Source organism: Siphateles boraxobius, unplaced genomic scaffold, assembly GCF_051911475.1.
Source record: "Siphateles boraxobius isolate OS27281-9 unplaced genomic scaffold, OSU_SipBor_1 53, whole genome shotgun sequence".
In the NCBI taxonomy this organism is placed as follows: Eukaryota; Metazoa; Chordata; class Actinopteri; order Cypriniformes; family Leuciscidae; genus Siphateles; species Siphateles boraxobius.
This window is the reverse complement of record NW_027509175.1, coordinates 6,787,286-6,807,500: the sequence shown is the minus strand read 5'-3', so window position 1 is coordinate 6,807,500 and position 20,215 is coordinate 6,787,286. Positions and strand designations below refer to the sequence as shown.

General features: G+C 36.0%; 1 protein-coding gene across 1 annotated transcript in view; it reads right to left on the bottom strand.

The window, feature by feature from the left end:
- sdk1b (sidekick cell adhesion molecule 1b) overlaps positions 1-20,215 on the bottom strand; it is a 243,945-nt gene that overhangs the window by 20,440 nt on the left and 203,290 nt on the right. The window contains exons 25-30 of the mRNA XM_077205196.1: positions 17,424-17,661; positions 14,350-14,465; positions 12,497-12,686; positions 10,555-10,653; positions 5,124-5,318; positions 4,009-4,210 (exon numbers count right to left, since the gene is read on the bottom strand). Coding sequence (XP_077061311.1) covers positions 4,009-4,210; positions 5,124-5,318; positions 10,555-10,653; positions 12,497-12,686; positions 14,350-14,465; positions 17,424-17,661 — 1,040 coding nt within the window. The remainder of the gene's footprint in view (positions 1-4,008; positions 4,211-5,123; positions 5,319-10,554; positions 10,654-12,496; positions 12,687-14,349; positions 14,466-17,423; positions 17,662-20,215) is intronic.

Below are 20,215 nucleotides of genomic sequence, written 5' to 3'. Positions count from 1 at the left end.
AAATTATTATTTTTTAAATTAGGATTTAAATATATATATATATATATATATATATATATATATATATATATATATATATATATATATATAAAGTTAAGTTTGTAATAATATTTCAAAATATTTATATTTTATTATATCTTTGGTCAAACAAATGCAACATAAGATAGTGAACATAAGACAATTCTTTCAAAAATTAATGAAATGAATAATGTTATAACAATACATTTATTATAAACTGCACTAAAATAGAAAAATACTACTTAAAATTGAAATCAAAACCAGATCATAATTAGCACTTTTAATGACATTTTGTTAAAATAGCAATAGTTAAATCAAATAATCAGCCAAGAATGACATGTTAAAATCACAACATTAGCACTTGTAAAATGAAATGTCAAGTCAAGTGCATTGCATTGTGGGATACAGTACCCAGTGCTATGTTTTACATTTTAACAAATGTAGTAGTTAATCCAGCTATTCTCAAATCGGCATACACTGCACAGATTGCAGAAATAAGGGTAGTATTTCGAACCTATTGTTCGTTTTCCATGATTGTGATTCCTGGCGTAAATACATTACATTTATGCCAGCTCTGTGCCGCATTAAAAAGTCTGTCCAAATGCACTTTTTTTGGTTATACATGCCACTTCAGATTCATCTTCTGTGCCTACTTTGCAGTCATAAAATGGCTTATGATGAGTCATTGAATGTCAGAGAAAGGCATATGTGGGTAATTAAATGGACAGGCATGTGGGCTGTGGGTAATCAGGTGGTACTGAATGCAGAAATGCTCCCATGGTTCCACTACAAAATGCGTTGAGAAAGATGGTGTTATAGGGAGGCAATTCCTATGGCTCACTATATCTTTAGCCTTAATGCAAGTGGACATTTAGAGATGTGATCGAAGGTGACAGCATGAATCAGACAGGTGATGATGAGAAGAACGAACAGGCGGGGTGAAAGAATATGAGCTAGTATTGCAGTACTGGAGGATAGAGAGCAGAAAACAGGTTAGTGAACGGGATGGAGCTGAATGGATGTGTGATTAGACAACAGGCCACCTGATGGTCAGTCTGATTATAATTGCAGTCACTCTCTCCCTCACTCTCTCTGTCCATCAACCCAGTGGCAGTACTGTGGAGTAATGTGATGTATCAATACCATGGGACTTTGACATATACCATAGTACTAAATAGGGACTTTCGCACCAGGTAGTTATAGGAGCTCAAATGTAGGAGCTATACTAGGGCTGTTTTCCTGGTTGCGTTTGCACCACCGGTAGGAACCCGGAAGTGACTTAAGCTAACCGACAGCAATGTCATTTAAGCGCAGCATTCAACAACACAACATAAAACAACTGGAGGATGGAAGACACCATGATCGGTTGAGAAGTGCCGGGATTTCGGTGTCGGCCCATCTATCTCTGTTTTCCATGTTTGTTGAGAAAGTTCATGGGATAAGAATATGTAAACTGTGGCTGTTTTCGAAATCACCCCCTATATATCATTCACTATTCCCTACATTACTCCACTAATATAGTCCACTTGAAGGAGTGAATGAAAACGGGTAAGTGAGTGCGCTGAAAGGGCTGCTGCTTTTGTGGTTTAATAATCATATGAAACTTAGCAAACATAGGTTGTACACTCTTTAATGCGGTGCATTGTGGTATTGAATGAGTGTCCTCAAAAACGTCCACTATAGGTTTTGGACACTATTATAAATGGCTGTCCCCTCAAATAGTGCCCTATTTAAGGGTATAGGAGGAGATTTCGGACACAGACTGTGCGTTTACGTGGCTTTTTAAAAATGGCGGATGCCAGTGTTTCGTATGGCATGAGTTCAGCCAATCAATGTACGCTCACGTCACTGGTAATTCTTATTGTACTGGGTTAGACCCTACACTGTAGTCGTCCCAAAAGGCGTTGCTATAACTAAAATCATTCCCAGTTCCTGCAGTGCCAACACGCCAAAAAGTGGGTACTTCTGGCAATAAATTAATAGATTATTAAGCCCTTAAACATATTATGGGACTACATATCAATATATATAAAACGTGCTAGCATTGTACATGTCCAGGAAAACATGGTGCATCATAGTACAGTCACAAAAAAGGTACTAACATGGCACATCTAAAAAATTACACCAAACAAACATGATATTACCATGGTAAATGGGTAAATTTACCCCTGAAAAACATAAAACTACTGTGGTGTGTCAGACAAAAGAAAAGAAAAACAAAAAGTGGTACTACCATGATATACACTCACCTAAAGGATTATTAAGAACACCATACTAATACTGTGTTTGACCCCCTTTCGCCTTCAGAACTGCCTTAATTCTACGTGGCATTGATTCAACAAGGTGCTGAAAGGATTCTTTAGAAATGTTGGCCCATATTGATAGGATAGCATCTTGCAGTTGGAGATTTGTGGGATGCACATCCAGGGCACGAAGCTCCTGTTCCACCACATCCCAAAGATGTTCTATTGGGTTGAGATCTGGTGACTGTGGGCCATTTTAGTACAGTGAACTCATTGTCATGTTCAAGAAACCAATTTGAAATGATTCGAGCTTTGTGACATGGTGCATTATCCTGCTGGAAATAGCCATCAGAGGATGGGTACATGGTGGCCATAAAGGGATGGACATGGTCAGAAACAATGCTCAGGTAGGCCGTGGCATTAAAAACGATGCCCAATTGGCACTAAGAGGCCTAAAGTGTGCCAAGAAAACTTCCCCCACACCATTACACCATCACCACCAGCCTGCACAGTGGTAACAAGGCATGATGGATCCATGTTCTCATTCTGTTTACGCCAAATTCTGACTTTTTCCAGTCTTCAACTGTCCAATTTTGGTGAGCTCTAGCAAATTGTAGCCTCTTTTTGCTATTTGTAGTGGAGATGAGTGGTACCCGGTGGGGTCTTCTGCTGTTGTAGCCCATCCGCCTCAAGGTTGTGCGTGTTGTGGCTTCACAAATGCTTTGCTGCATACCTCGGTTGTAACGAGTGGTTATTTCAGTCAAAGCTGCTCTTCTATCAGCTTGAATCAGTCGGCCCATTCTCCTCTGACCTCTAGCATCAACAAGGCATTTTCGCCCACAGGACTGCCACATACTGGATGTTTTTCCCTTTTCACACCATTCTTTGTAAACCCTAGAAATGGTTGTGCGTGAAAATCCCAGTAACTGAGCAGATTGTGAAATTCTCAGACCGGCCCGTCTGGCACCAACAACCATGCCACGCTCAAAATTGCTTAAAATCACCTTTCTTTCCCATTCTGACATTCAGTTTGGAGTTCAGGAGATTGTCTTGACCAGGAACACAACCCTAAATGCATTGAAGCAACTGCCATGTGATTGGTTGATTAGATAATTGCATTAATGAGAAATTGAATAGGTGTTCCTAATAATCCTTTAGGTGAGTGTATATATAACAAACAAACCAACAAAAAACCCACCTTGTTACTACCATGGCGTATGTAAAAAAAACAACCAAAAAAAAAAAACATGGTACATGCCTGGGAAAAAACCCCGTCAAAAACAATTATGGAATTACCACGGTATAAGTCCATAAACTGCTGGTACTACAATAATAAATGTAAAAAACCCAATAAACAAACAAAGCAAAAAAACAAAAGAAAACAGAACAAACCAACAAAAAACAAGGTAGTATTGTGATACATGTCCTGCAAAACAAAACAAAAACCAAAAGTGCTAACATGACATTACCCTTGCAACCATGTCCAAAAAAATGTTTTTGTAACTTTTTTGTTGTGCAACATAAAATTTATCCCTGTTGAATTATAATTCAATTATTTTCATATTTCCATGTTTGCATACTCTACAATCCAAACAATGACCTCAAGCGTAACTCCATCCTGTGTATGTCTCCTGTCTGTCAGAGCTAAAGCACATTTTGCTATAAATAGTGACTGTTCTTGTACCAGCCGTTGCCCGCACAGGCAGTTATGACTAATCAGAGAGAGATATGTGTGCATTTGTGTTACCTCTCCACCTCCCAGGAGGTGTTATTATGACCGATGGAGGATGTGTGGGTCTTCCACTGGCCGTCCGGCAGCTCTAATGTCTGCAGAGTGAAGTAGCGCACTGGGGAAGAGCCGTCTCCCCCCACCGTCCAATGAAGACGAAGCTTATGAGACTCCACCCCTTTCTGAGGCACGGTGAGTCGACGAGGGGGCTGCGGACGCTCTGTGGGACATGTGTAATGAGTCACTGCTGGGCATATGCATGTGTCACAGGCCCGGCTCGGGGTTAATGCAGTGAGCTCCGAAGGGCCTCATTCTGTTTCGAACAGTGTGCTTTATCAGCTTTATGAATGATATTCTACTTTAACAGACAGACTGACACACGAAACATGAGCATTTCAGTGAATTGCATGAGTAGTTTTTAGCTACAGTATAATCACTTCCGATTCGTCACTGTTTATGTAAATGATTCCACAATAAAACAATAAACAAATTGATGACACAAATATGAAATTATATTATATGAAATTAGAATAAGAAAAACTTTTTATAATGTTTTTTTTAACAGTTTATTGAACCTTTAGACAAAATATATTTTAAAAATTCTTAAAAAGTTACAAGTTATATGTGATTGTGTATTTCATTGAGTATCTTAGATACATCAGGTTTTGATGGCTCATATAGTATGATATAGGAGAACTTGGAGCTCATGTTTGAAGAAAAAAGGACACATTTTTTACAGAGGCACAAACTGAGCAAAAATATGTAATTTTCTGCTCAAAACTATGTAGTTTTTATTGAGGGGACAAAATATTATACAATTGAAAGGAAGACTGAGGAATGTACATTAAAAAAGTTCCTCAAAAGCCAGATGTATCATATTTGATACCTATTTTGACATGATTTTCCTAAAAAATGATGTATGGATATTCAAGTAAACCTAAGTTGCTTCAGTTAAATATTCATATTACCAACAAATAAAATGTATTCTTACATTTACTCAAACTACAGAAGGTTCTATGAAGGTAGTATATCTTAGACAGGTTTTTCATCAGTTTTACTCATGTTGATATTTCAGAGACCATAGACATTTGCATATCAAATACCTTGGACCAGCAATAAACCGGCAAACGTACCTCTTTTTTCTGTGGTTATGACGATGGCCTCCTCCGGGGGTCCCCAGCCCTGTTGAGTGCGCGCTGTGATTTGGAACACGTACGCCGACTCTGGGATCAATCCCGTCAGCGTGAACTGACGCGCGTTGGACCCCACCTCAACCGTGGTGAACTTGTTGGGATCATTGATATCCAGACGGTAAGAAATCTGATAGCCTGCAATAAGAAAGCCGGGTAAAACTGCAGTAGTACATATAACATGATTTTGATATATAATATGAACATTATAGTATATTATACTAGTATATTATCCTTAATATTCAACAATGTTATTGATTTGACATAACGTCAAATGTACATATTCAAATGTGACATATTTTTATATTATTATTCTATTAAGAGAACTTAATAAGAGTAACAATATTTATAATTAATATAATTAAACAAATTATTATCATTATTAGTATATTCATTATAAATATTGTTGATAATAGTAAATTATCAATTATGTATATTAACTATTATTATTATTATGAATGATTAATAATGATGTATTAACATTTTATTAACATTAATAATATTAACAATATATTATTATAAATTATTAATTAAAATAAAGTAAATATCATTCAATTGAATAATACTTTTTATTATAATAGTTTTAGTTTAGTTTAGTTTTATAATTTTATTGTCCCCTTAGGGAAATTTGTCTTGGGCTCAGTGTATGCTGCATTTCCAGAATAAAAAATAGCACATAAAATATTCTAAATCCATCACAGAATAAATGATTATCATCATTACAATATATTAAATTATAAAATGGTTAATATTAGTAAAATAGTATTTATTTATATTAATCATAATTACTATTATCATTAATTATAAATATATAAATATCAGCATATTATAAATAATAATCTATTAACAACTTAATAATAATATTTAAAATTAATATATATTATTAGTAGTAATTATATAGAAAATATTGTTTATTGTATAACAACAACAATTCATTAATACATAAACAATTTAATAATATTTACAATTAATATATTACCATTATTATTCGAATATGCAGACACGCAAATAAAAATTAGGGGAAGGTTTTTAATATGGCTTTTTTAATTCTGTTCATCACATAAAGCTATCGTATGGCTTCAGCAGACGTGGAATATTACACAGATTAAATGGATTATACTTTTATGGTGGTTTATGATGTTGCTTGTGTCTTTTTGGAGCTTGACATAAAACATCCTCATACACTTTGAATGTAGGAAAAAGAACAGCATCAAAAATCCTGGCATAGCCATATCATACAAACCATACAGCATATTTCAAAACAGCTTGAAACAATTCATCCGATGTGTATCATTACAACGGTCTAAACATATGAGGCGTCACATTTCAGCTAAATACGTAAGGTCATTATACAAGTTTGCAACAGCAGCCTTCCTTCATAAGAGTTAATAACCCTCTCCTAACTGCAGACATGGCTCATTTCATTTTAATGCAGATGCTAAGACCAAAGTGTCCCGTGAAAGATTTCTAAAGTATGAGAACATGTTTTAACCTGGCTGGAAGCGATTATTACAGTTAAAAAAGGTGTTTTTGACATGAGGCGGCGTAGAAATGGATAGAATTAAGTTCTTTGTAAGTGGGGGATCTACAGAACGGCCGAGAAAGAGGTTTTTATCTCAGTCACATGAGACGCTTGGTGTTAGCGTGCTCCGTTTGGAGGATTATCACGATTTTACAGAGCCGAGGATGGTTTTAATTCAATGTTTTTTCCCCCTTTGCCTTGTCTTCTCAGATTCTTATTCGCCCTTTCTTTCCTTTTCTCTCTTCCTCTTTCCGAACGCACAGCTCGCTAAGATCCTCCTTTATTAAGAGGCCATCGCTAACCCAACTCAAAAAGCCCAGAGGGGCCTATGCTAAATCCTCTGCTTTTCCCGCTTGTTCCTGAACTCTCTCTTTTGATGGTTTTTCTTTTCTTTTTTTCCTTTTTTTTGTGCTACGCTAGAGGCAGAAATCAACTAGAACACTTTTCTTCTTCTTTTCTTCACTGTCTGAGAGTAGCTTTTGCCCTGGACATAGAGAAAAGGAGGCAAAAGGACAAAAAACGGGCAACAATCAACAGCTCAGGCTTTGTATTTTCCCTCATCTATCATGGTAGAGCTGTGACCCATGCCAGGTGGTTCGGTGCTCATTTTTTAATGTCTGGGTTGCCGTGGTGAGAGCAGTAAGGCGTGTAATTGGTCAGATTGTTGCCCCCTCGGTCAGGCGCATTTTATTTGTGTGCCCTGTTACCTCAGGAATCACTGATCCCTAACCACAGGACACATTACAGCGGACCCTCGACACTATGAGAGAAGGAAAGGAGAGACTATTATAAAAATAAGCTCAAATATCATGTTTTTAGGACACGTTCATACCAGTCACATTCTAGTATCATTTAAATATCATGGTTTATGAATGTGGTAATAAAAAGTACTGGGGTAAATACGTTTCATTTTAGGAAAATTTTTTCCCATATATACAGGCTGCATTTATTTAATGCAAAAATACAGTAAAAACAATAATATTGTGAAAAATTATTAGGATATAAAATAACTGCGTTTTATTTTAATATATCTTTGATTGCAAATCAGAATTTTCAGCAGCCATTATTTCAGTCTTCAGTGTCACATGATCCTTCGGCAATCATTCTAATTATCTTGAAAAGGTGCAATATGTTTTTATCTCAGTTACAGATTAGATAATTATTTAGGCTTGCTATTATTTTTGTTGTAAATGTATCTGTTGTCCAGCTAATTTAGATCCACATTGTTCATAAAATTATAAATATGGCTATACAAATTGGTCACACTTTAGATTAGGGTCTAATTATTATTATTAACTATGACTTTTGCCTCAATAAATTCCTGACCACTGCTTATTAATAGTATGGTAGTTGTTAAGTTTAGGTATTGGGTCGGATTATGGGATGTAGAATATGGTTATGCAGAATAAGGCATTAATATGTGCTTTATAAGTACTCATAAACAGCCAAGATAGTAATATGCATGCTAAGCAACTAGTTAATAGTGAGAATTGGACCCTAAACTAAAGTGTTACCAAAATGTTTTAACTAAAGTTATACATTTACAATGACAATCTACCCCTTAAATGTGTTTATCTACTTTTTGAACCTTTTAGAACACTAAAAAAGATTAGCTTGACTCTTTAAAGTAGCTTCCCCAAAGCTGAGCACCACAATCTACACGAGTCTCTGAAAGAGGACAGTGATAAGATGAAAGCAGGAATCTCACGCTGACAATATCTCATGAATACATGAAGAGCTGCGTACACACAGCTACTGCTTAAACTATATGTTTTTACAAAAGCAACAAAGAGATTAAAAGTATGCAATTTTTTCAAATGTTAAAAATACTTTCTCCTATCCCAGCTTAAAGGATTAGTCCATCATTTACTCATCCTCATATCACTCCAAACGTTTATGAGTTTCTGTTTGTGGAACGTGAAACATTTTTGAATAATGTACCTTTTGCTTTTTCCATGAAATTACAATGTATAGGATGATTTTAAGGTACAAAAAGGATTCACAAGCATCATAAAAGCGCACTGTATTTCCTTGTGCTCCACTGAAGTTTTACAGGTTTGACAGAAGTAAATAATTACAGAATATTAAGTGAACTAATATTTTAATATGGCTGGATGACTATGAGTAATTCTTATATTGATTTCCCAAAATGTAATTGTGTAAAAATGTAAAACCCCCTTCACAGACGCAATCCAAGAAAAACAAGTAATACATACAGTTTCTACCTGAACTGGTGCATTAAAGGGATAGTTCACCCAAAAATTATTAATTTAGCCCTCGCATTGAGTTTTCAATGAGGCTATTCTCGCGCCAGGTATAATCATAAAAGTTCAATAAAGTCTTGTTTGTATTTAAGAGATGTATCTTATGTTTTGGGTTTACAAGTTAATGTCTTAAACTGCTGATTTTGTTTCCGTGCTAATAAATACTTTGCATATTAATATCCATTGCAAAGTTGATAGTTTCAGGCAATCAATTGATTGACTATTCATTTGATCTACTGTAAAACAGTGAGTCACAGTAACACAGGCCTAATCAGTGACACGAGTTTGATGTGATGTGGGTGTCTGTCTATCCAACCAATTGCAAATGGGGCGGTGTTTGGGAAACTAGTAATTATTTTTGCAACTCCGTTTGGTGATTCTAGTAGCACTGGAATTACAAACTTCATCTTTAAGTCCATAAATCAATCAATACAAAGGTGAGACAGAGATAACATATGAGAGATGTAAGAGAGCCTGATAGAGAACAAGAGAAAGAGTGTGATGAATAAAAGAGAATGATAATGTGTGTGAGAGATAGTGACAAAAAGAGAGAGAGAGAGAAAGAAAGAGATATTAAATGCCAGAGACACCAGAGAGAGAGAGACCTCGGCTCATTCCACCAATCAATATTTGCCAACAGGCTCTCGCTTTCAATACATTATCACTGAAACTCATTTAGGAGCTATATAAAACAACAACAACAGATTATAATGCATGGCATGTTATAAAATATACACTGCAAAAAATTATTTTTGAATGCCTGAAATGCCTCCAAGGTCTCTTAAAGGCATCAATGCCTCATTCACACCATATAGCCAGACGTTCAGTAATTGAAAATCAACACAGAAGACCCATTGACAGTAATGTGTGAAAGTCACATTATCAGCGTATCCTCACGTATGAAATATATTACAAAGATCTGGGAGGATAAAATGAGCGCTGGAACACTGACAGCTCTGCTCTGATTGAAGATTTTTGGTTTATATCGCCCAATCCTACAGGGAACGATTGATCCAATCACAATGCGAGTGTGTGTAGAAAACAGACAGAAGGCAAGAGATCATCCGAGGTAAAGAGGCTTCACATTTCTATCACTATTAAGGGATTATATGATCCATCATGGGTGGTTAAGTGTCCATAATCCAGTCATCTATAGCTGCGCATCAGTACGTCCCGTAGTCTTGATAACGGCAAAACTGAGGCGGTTTAATCTCAATACACGGTTGAAATCCCAATACACAAAATCTCATGACACCCGCAGATACAAACTGACTTAAATGCAATTCACAGCATGTCCTTTCAATAATACAATTTCAAATGGCTCAGGGCGCAATGGGAACAAACATACCTTCTTTAAGGTCTTAAACGTCATTTTTACAGGAGACGAAATTACATTCTTGTAACCTTTGCAAAGATATAAGTATTATACTATATAAGTACTATAAGTCAATAGCTTTATATGAAAACAACAGAACAGTGATATCCTCAATGATATCCTACATTTTATGATACTAAAACAACAGAAGTCCTCATTTATATAGCTAGGTAAATGTGTGTGGCTGGCTGTGTAACGTTTATGTTCTCTTACCCATAATGATACCGTTTGGCTCTGAGGGAGGTTGCCAGACAACCCTGACAGACGTGAGACGCACTTCTGGAAACACCAACCTGACGGGCGGACCAGGAACTGGAGAGAAGAGAGGGAGGGTGAGAGAGGATTCACAGTCGAACATGGTATTTAAAACAGATTACTGTACTCCACACACTGATTTCTGCAAACGTAGAACATATTTCAAACACTTCAAAACCTGTTTGTGGGACCAAGCTTTTATCTCGGCCACGATAAATATGACATTTTAATCCCTTAACACACACACACAAAGCCTCGCTGTAAACGTTTAATTCCATAAATCCATAAATATAAATATTAGTGATTCATAATCCCTCATCAAACACATTTAACTCTGCCAGTGGACACTAGGCCAACAGCGCTGGTAATCTACTACTTCTGATGTGCGTGTGTGAGTCAGTGTGTAGAGAATAATCACATAGACATTCCAGTATCTGGTCTCCCTGGTCTCCCCGTACATTTACGAATGAATGTTGCTCCATTGAGCCGATTAAGAAAAATGACAGAAAGAGGGCATTTGTCATTCCACTGGCAAGACTCCACAGTTCACATATGAACACACTCACTCATTTCAAAGGGGAAGATGGCAGCGCTTACTTCCCTGTGCTGGGGAAATATGAATGCAAACACGGGAGTATATATTTCTGAGAGAAGCTTCCCGAAGGAAATTTTATTGCTCAGAGGTTGCTCTATTATAGCTCAGGAAATTTAATGAGGTTCTCACTTGGTTGAATCTCATGAAAACTGTCAAGTAATGCCTGTGCCATATTTTCTACTCTAGATTCAAAAGAATCCAGATCATTTTTTTCCCCATTGTGCCATTAGCTTCATGATAACTTAGCACATTTGCCTCCATAATTTTACAAACATTTCTCATTACTGCAATGTGAAAAGAATTTTAGTAATAATTTCACAGTAAATTTGTAAAACACAATTATAGTAATATTTATTTTAGTAAATATACAAAATATTTAATTCACAAAATTGATCATTGTAATGAATATTTAATATTTAATTATAAATAAATGATAAGTAAAATTAATAATACATAATTACAAAATAATATTTATATAAATATAAATAAAATAATTATGAATACAATAATGAAAATAATTATAGTGGTTGAATATTAAATAATGCAAGTTATAATTTTTTTTAATAATAAATTGCTTTACTGTATTACAATGACATTTTTCTAATGGCTAATTACAGAACTGAGAAGGCTTTTAAATTGGCCATAAAAAGAATGCACCCATATAGCTGGGAATCTCTGACTTTTATTTGCCGACTTTTTCACAAGCAAGCACAGTTTTAGGCTCTAATGAGAAACAGGAGATGGACTTGAGAATACCGGGGTCTTTTTTTTTCAGAAGAAATATCTGAAATGTAGTCACCATTTAATGTCATTGCTGTCTGGGAGAAAATTGAGGTTTCATTAGTGATTTTTCTTTTCTATGTGTGAGTGAGAGTTTGGTTCAGACAGGTGACTCAAGCGATACAGTGATGCAAGATGAGGTTTCATGCAGTGGGGGCACCAGGAGACCAGGCAAATGTGTGAGCGAATATGCCTTTGTGTTTGTATGTGTCTACAGCCACATGGGAGGTAATGCCAGTCTGAATGCCGGGCACAGCTGGAAACCACCAGAGCATGAAGCAAGACATAACTTAGAGCTACCATTATGAATTTGTGTGCGTGTGTACTGGTGTGTGAGTGTGTGAAGGAACATCTGCTAAATGGGTAGCTTTCACTCAAAGTCTAATTTTGACCCAATGTGTGTGCGAACATTTATTTTTGCTTTTATTATGCATGTACGATTTGTCATAACCAGTGGGAACATCTGAAGAATTAGATGATGCATGTTGCTCAGTGGGCGATGCATTGATTTTATTGGTTGCTTACCATCATCCTTGGTTCTCTCAACTGTGGGGGGGAGGCTGGGTGGTCCATCTCCGACACGTGTAAATGCAAGCACCTGGACCTCATACACGATGAACTTGCCAAGGTTCCTTAAAAGAAGCAAGTGAGTCTGGTTCCCGTTCACCAGCTGGACCTGGGGAGCCCGCTCAGAAGCTTTTTCTCTGTATAATACCTAGAGATAAAGGGAAATATAGGTCACATAGAAACAATTTTGATGTGCTATAGAGTGTTGGAACATCCTAAAATCAACAACAGATGTATAGTGTGTAGTAGTGCTTGCTAATTACTATTACTCATGCTAAAGGTTAGGGGTTTGAGCAAACCCCTGGTGGAGGTTAAAATAGATCAGAATATCATAGAGACGTACTGTAGAGATTAACTCTTTAGACTTGGGTCAGTAGGCAACCACATAGCAACCGCCCACAAAACCTTAGCATTGCGTCAACGACTTTTGCATGTTAAACATCACTGTTTCTTCAGATATCAGTTCCAGTTTTGCCTAACTTGGGTCTTGACTTCAGAAGAGATCAATAATTAATTGTGTTATTTCATTTCCCTCCACTTTTTACAGTCTAAGCATTTTATCAATTGGATTCTTCCGACAGTGTGTAAAAGGAAAAACAGTTTCAGCAATTTCATGATCTTGCATCATGTCACTCTACACAGCCTAAGCAGAAATTTGACAAAGCCTTATTCAAGCAACAGCAGCACACATGGGCTTCAATAGCTTAACACAGTTTATAGATGTGTTCAAAATGAACTCAATGTGAACTATGTTCGGCTGAATATGTGCATAAAAGCATGAGGAAGAACTTTTGTAGATATGCGTATAAACAGCTTTTTGTGGTATAAAGTGCCTTTGGCACTTGATACAAACATTAGATGTATAGAAGTTTACTCAATATACTTTTATGCTATGGTGCATCAGAGTTGCTTCTGAGTGGTTCTGCTATGTGGTTGTTAGGGTATTCTGGTTGGTTTCTTCTTTCCCAGATCAAAAGAGCCTACAGTACTGTAGGTACCAACATGGGGATATGGCTCAGTTGCCTCCTTCAAAGAAAGCCCATGGGATTTTTTGCACATTTTAAGAGATAACACTTAAAAGTCTCAATGAAATGGAAGTAGCGACCAATCTTTTATTCCATACTGTGACAAATATCCGAGTGTAATGGATTATCTGAAAAAATGTAGGACGTGGACTTGGCACTATCCATTGGTTGTTGATTGGATGGAAGCAAATCATACGGCATCAGAGAGAAGTGTGTCGTTTCGCCAAAAGATCAAGTTATGACATTTGGATTAAACATTACAAGGTAAAAAAAAATTGGAAAATTAAAGTATACATGGATGAATAATTTACAATAAGATCTATAATATACATAGACAGAGTGAATTCTCATTTCATTAAGGGATAATTCACCCAAAAATCATAATTCTCATTTAGTTAAGGACGGCATGTTGTTTTAAACCTGTGTTCTTCTGGAGAACATAAAACAAGATATTTCGATGAATGTTAAAAAATAAAAGAATTTATATATATATATATATATAACAGCCATTTTTCAAAATACCTTTGTGTTCCACAGAAGAAAGAAGGTAATATAGGTTTGGAACGACATGAGTGTGAGTAAATTATGACAGAATTAAAATTTTTAGGTGAACTTTTAACAATAATTGATTGCCTGAAGAAGCAATTTACAATGATTCCAGTCAGACGTCTCCATATACAGTACAAATTCACCCTGCTACAGAGTTTCGGCAGACAGAACTCTCCAGTTAAGTCTGTGGGGGATTTTAAGGGTCTCAAAGCATTCCCTTTGATATAGTAACTGTACCTTGTAACCAAGGATGTGTCCATTCTTCTGGTGCTCAGGGACTAAACCCCAGGTGACCAATACACTCGTGGAGCTCATTGCTTCAGTGGTCACATTTTCTGGGGCGCCAGAGGGAACTGAAAACACACCCATATAAAAAGCCATTTTATAGTAAAGCAAAAACTTACTCAAGAATGTGTTACAGTGATTTTACAACACTTAAAAGCTGTTTTACCTCATATTAGACATTTATCATTTATCATTAATAAGAATAAACAATTCTAGCAAGTAATACAGTTCATTAGCCTAAGGCCCATGTCTCAATAGCCGACTCAAAACAATTCATTTTGGCCAGGATTTCGCATTTACTGACTATTTTTGCTGAAATCTCACGCACTTCTATTGAAGTCTGTCACATTCACAGGTTAAAAACAGAAGAGGGCTGACAGCTTAAACAACAGCCTCTGACTTTTCTCTCTGATTCCCTGACATGTGAAGCTCAGTGATATAAGAACAGGAGAACTGGTGAGTATAAACACTTGTAATGGACTGCTTTAAGACACAATTCAAAGCTTTGAATGTGTATTTGTTCCTTCAGGGCGTGCCGGCATATGTTCATGAACAGCTTCAGTGAGAAAAAAGACAAGACATTTTATTATTCTGTTAGAGTAGAACTGCAGAAAAATTTGTGTTTGCAACTTTTGCATCTGCTGAGGAAAATTATCCAAGTTTGGCGGTTCTTCAGTGTAAGAACGATTTCTAAAGTGTGATATTCTAGGACTGGAAAAGTCTTGAAAATGTATAAAATCTTCAAAGTTTTGGAAATTTCTATAGTCAATGGAATTTTTTTTCTAGGTACAGTTCTCTTCAAAAGTTTGGGAAAGGTAAGATATTTGGGGCCAGATTTACTAAACAGGGGAAATATGCATGAGAGCGCAATTCCATAAAAGCGCCAATGGGAGTGGAAAGTTCTGCGCGTGATCTACTGATGACGTGCACATTAAAGAACATAGACATAGATCATTTCCATAATGACCAACGCATTATACCAAGAACAGCACAAATTAGCATAGGGTCGCAAACAAGCAGAGCCGATGATAATCAGGTGTGGGTGATCTACTGACAACACAGGCACAAAACGGGTTAAGACATGTTTTTTTGGGCGGTACATAATGGCGCAAATAACAGTAAGTTGACTAGCACAAACCTTAGTAAATCACCTTGCGTGATTCGTTTAAATACTCTCCTCTTGTAAATTTTGCATCTACAAATGCATATGCTTTAAAGGATTAGTTTATAAGATAGATAATTTACTCACCCCCATGTCATCCAAGATGTCCATGTCTTTCTTTCTTCAGTCGAAAAGAAATTAAGGTTTTTGATGAAAACATTCTAGTTTAAGTCTAGTCAAAATGAACAAATCTTTTTGAACGAAATGACTTGAAAAAAGACTCGTTCAAAATGAACAAATCTTTTTTCGAGTCATTTCGTTCATTGAATGAACAAAATGACTCGAAAAAAGATTCGTTTCTTTTTGATGAACGAGTTCGAACAGGAGAGTCACGAGTGTGCATCACAGAACAGAGCAAGGTGAGCATTTGTGCTTATAAAACTTAAACTTTTTTATTTATTTTTGAAATGACCGATCGTTTCGCAAGATAAGACCCTTATGCATCGTCTGGTGTCGTTTAAAGCCATTTGAAACTGCACTGAAACTGTCATGTGGACCTTTGACCGTTTGGTATCCCATGAAGTCCATTATATGGAGAATAATCCTAGAATGTTTTCATCAAAAACCTTAATTTATTTTCGACTGAAGAAAGAAAGACATGGACATCTTGGATGACATGGGGGTGAGTAAATTATCAGCAAAAAAATTTTTAAAAGTGAACTAATCCTTTAAGGTCAATCGCAAAAATAACTGTCCATGCCTTTTCAGCGCAAATTTTTTATTGCGTAAATCCTGACAGTATTTTTTAATGCCACAAGAGAGTTTGTGCTGGTGCAAGCTGTTAGAACTGGTAAATCTGGCCCTTAATGTTTTTGAAATAAGTCTCTTATGTTCATCAAGGCTGCATCTATATGATCAACGAAGAGCAATATTATATAAATAATTATATTTGAATATATTTTAAAATGTAATTTATTTCTGTAATGTGAAGTTGAATTTTCAGCCTCATTACTCCAGTCTTCAGTATCACATGATCTTTCAGAAATCACTCTTATATGCTGCTTTGATGCTGAACATTGTTTTTTATGAATATAGTTTTTGATCAATTTAATGCCTTGCTGGATAAAAGTATTAATTTCTTTAAAAAACATACAAAAAAACAACAACTTACTGACCCCCTAACTTTTGAACAGTGGTGTATAATCAGTTCTAAATAATTTCTTCCATGAGAAATGACTATTTATGAGCGTGACCTCTATAACATGATGTTTTAGAATGCATATTGAGTCACAAGCAACAGAAAAAGTAATTGGCAATCAGATGTTTGAAACCAGTAAGTGGCCACAAGTGCCCGTCCCACCAGCTGCCTCTGATCATTTCAAACTTTCTGGATGTTGAGTTGTCAGGATCATTAACTCAGCAGGGAGTCGCTGGGTCTGCTAACGGCCACCCGCTGAGAGACGCGGCCTCGGGCAAATACTCCATCTGAGTCTCCAGCGACTATGTAAATGAGGCTTGCGACTAAAAATCGGCTAGTGAGATGCTGGCTAAACTGTAGCTTGTTTAAAGTTCCTAAATAATGCAACAACTTGTGGTATTAATATAAAAATCAACTGACATGTCTTTTTAAGAATTTTACGTAAATCCCTGTCTTATATTTGATTTCTTTCTAATAAAACACAACTGAAATGCAAAATGATCAAGTTGGAAATGTGACCATGGTGCATCAACACAATGATGCTTAAATTAACATATTTCATTTGGTTAGAGGCAAAACAGCAACTATATTTTGTTTATTTTCCTCAAATACAGGAACAAATAATATGAAACTTTGAAACAAACTCCGTTGATCATTTATTTTGATTGTTTCTTTTGTAAAATCAAAAGTGGAGAAGCTATGTTTTAAGCAAGCATAGTGTGTCACCTGACTCTTTAGTTTTGCCCAGCACAGGACTGCTCCAGGGTCCAGGCCCGATGCCGTTGAAGGCCTGAACGCTCAGCTCGTACTCCGTCCACTCCTCAAGACCCTCCACCGTCACCTCTCGAGACAGGCGCTCAGAAACCGTCTCCATCCGGGGCGTCCCGAGCCCGTCTGCTCTCTGTGCACGCACACGGTATCCCACACTTTCAGGATTTCCGTTGTAAGCTGGCTCTGGAAGAGGCTACAAAAGATGAAGAGGAAAACATTGGAGCAGGAGAGACTCTGATACACATACAGTACATCAATAAGAAGACCCAAAAACTACGATTTGGATTCTAAATAGAATGGCTAACAAACTAAACTGTGTGACAGACATGATACAACATTTTGAACATTTCAGGCATAGTACCGGACCGGTGAAAAGTTTGGAAACTAAAATGTTTGAAAGAAGTCTGTTATGCTCACCAATACTGCATTTATTTAATCAAAAATACAGTAAAAACAGTAATATTGTGAAATATTATTACAATTTAAAATAATTGTTTTCTATTTTAATAAATGTACAAAATATGTATATATTTATTACTGTGTTGGCAAAGCTGCATTCTAATATAATGTAAATAATCACATTCTAATATAATGATTTGGTGCTCAAAAAACAGTTCTTATTATTATCAATGTTGAAAATAGTTTTTTGCGGAAACAATGACAGTTGATAAAAAGAGAGAAATTATTACTTTTATTCATCAAGGATACATTAAATGAATCAAAAGTGACAGTAAAGACATTTACATTGTTACAAAAATATTTATATTTCAAATATTAGCTGTTCTTTTTAACTTTATTATTTGAACTTATTACTACTATTCATCAAAGAATCCTGAAAAAAGTATGTTTCCATGAAAATATTAAGCAGCTGTTTTTAACATTGATAATAAGAAATGATTCTTGAGCATCAAAAATCAGTATTTTAGAATGATTTCTGAAGAATCATGTGAATGAAGAATATTTCAAAACCTGTTTTTGATTTTAATATATATTGATTTGTAACAATATTTCTGTATACTACTATAATACATTTATTTGAAGAATATACTGTATTCTTCAAATAAATGTAACCATGGAATGCGTAAGAAAATTCTTTCAAAAACATGTAAATAGTCTTACCCACCCCAAACTTTTGAATGGTAGTGCACAATATCAGATTTAAAAACTTCTAAAATTGAAACTTAAGTTATCTAAACACATTTTGGGCAATTATATTGGTATGTACTGCAATTTAAGAGCTAAAATAGTTTAACTAATTTTCTGCAAGTTAATCTATACTCAACAGGAATTGGAAATGAATGTCACAGAGCTCATCCCAGTGGTTAAGTTCTACGATGATCTGGATGAATGAAAACCTTCACAAGCGTCAAATTGTGTGCAGCAAACAGAAAGGAAGTTCCTTAATCTCCTCATAAACATAAATTAAATGACATCTGAAATTGGCTGTAATGCAGCGCAGTCCCTCGCCTGCTTCAGCTGTGCGTTGCATATTGGCACATGGCTCAGAGACATTTTCCAGCATCAGATGCCAAGAGTTCGCACATGGTTGCTCGCCTAGTACTTTAATACCCACTCCAAACCTTACCATGTTCAAAGCTTCAGTACATTGACTGCTTGAAGCGTTTCAATTAAAATGCTTTTGGCTAGTTGACGAATGCAAGTGACTTCATAAATACGGGCCAAATCAATGTTTCAGTTCTTACGGTCTCCACAATAAGCTGTGAATATTTAGTTGGTTGCAATATGATGTTTTGATATATGTTGTGATATATCACAAACAAAACAAAGCTATCGCATTCATGTAAATTTGAGTTTTTTTTCCATCTAACTAGCCATGGTTACAACAAGCAATGAGCTTGTTGATGAGCTTGTTTTATTTCAGTCAGGTTAACTTTCCTGGTTAACTAGGTCAGCTTTCCTTGCCATTGACGAAATTGAAAGAAAATTGAAAAAAAAATGCATGAAGCTAGAATAAAACCTTTTTTGTTGTTGTTGGTTTAAAAGTAGAGGCTCAGTTCTTTCTTTTGATATAGTGTGTGTACAGATATTCACGCAACAAATTATTCTGGCGGCCAATACATTTTTGGGAAAATGATCAAAAATGCTTTCGGTGGCTGGCAATTTTTTATTTATTTATTCTTTTACAGTGGCGGTGAAAGAGTTAAACTAGATTATGAGTGGCTAGTGAATAAGACTCGGGTTTTTGTGTTTGCAAAATGTACAGGCGGAATGGTTTTGCTAGTTCACCTCATTATGAGAAATGAAAATTAGCTGTCTAAATACTTCTGAAACTCAATGCATTTCCACGGCAACTGCTCATGAAATACATCTTACAGTGTAAATTCTCCTCATTAAAGACATTAAACCTCGAGAAACTTGGGTTACTTGGCAAATGACAGGGGAGCGGTAAAAGCATAACCTTTTCTTCAATGGCAGCTACATGGAAGTTTTAGTACGAGCTTAATGAATTATTATTCATAAAAAAGAGTTTATAGGTCACTGTTTTCGTTTTCAGTGCTTGTGAAGTACTGGATTAGGCACTATTATGTCCTGAGGGTCATTTTTTCGGCACCAGCACCCCACAAATGTGTTACTACGACCAGCGGAGGCTTTGCAGAAACTGTTTTTTAGATTAAATGGAATCCTGTCTTATGAAATGGCAGCTTTCGTGTTATGTGCCTCTACAACTCAAATTCTTCGATCGCTCTTCAGTCTTTGAAAAGGTGAGAGGGGAAAAAAAGGAGAAG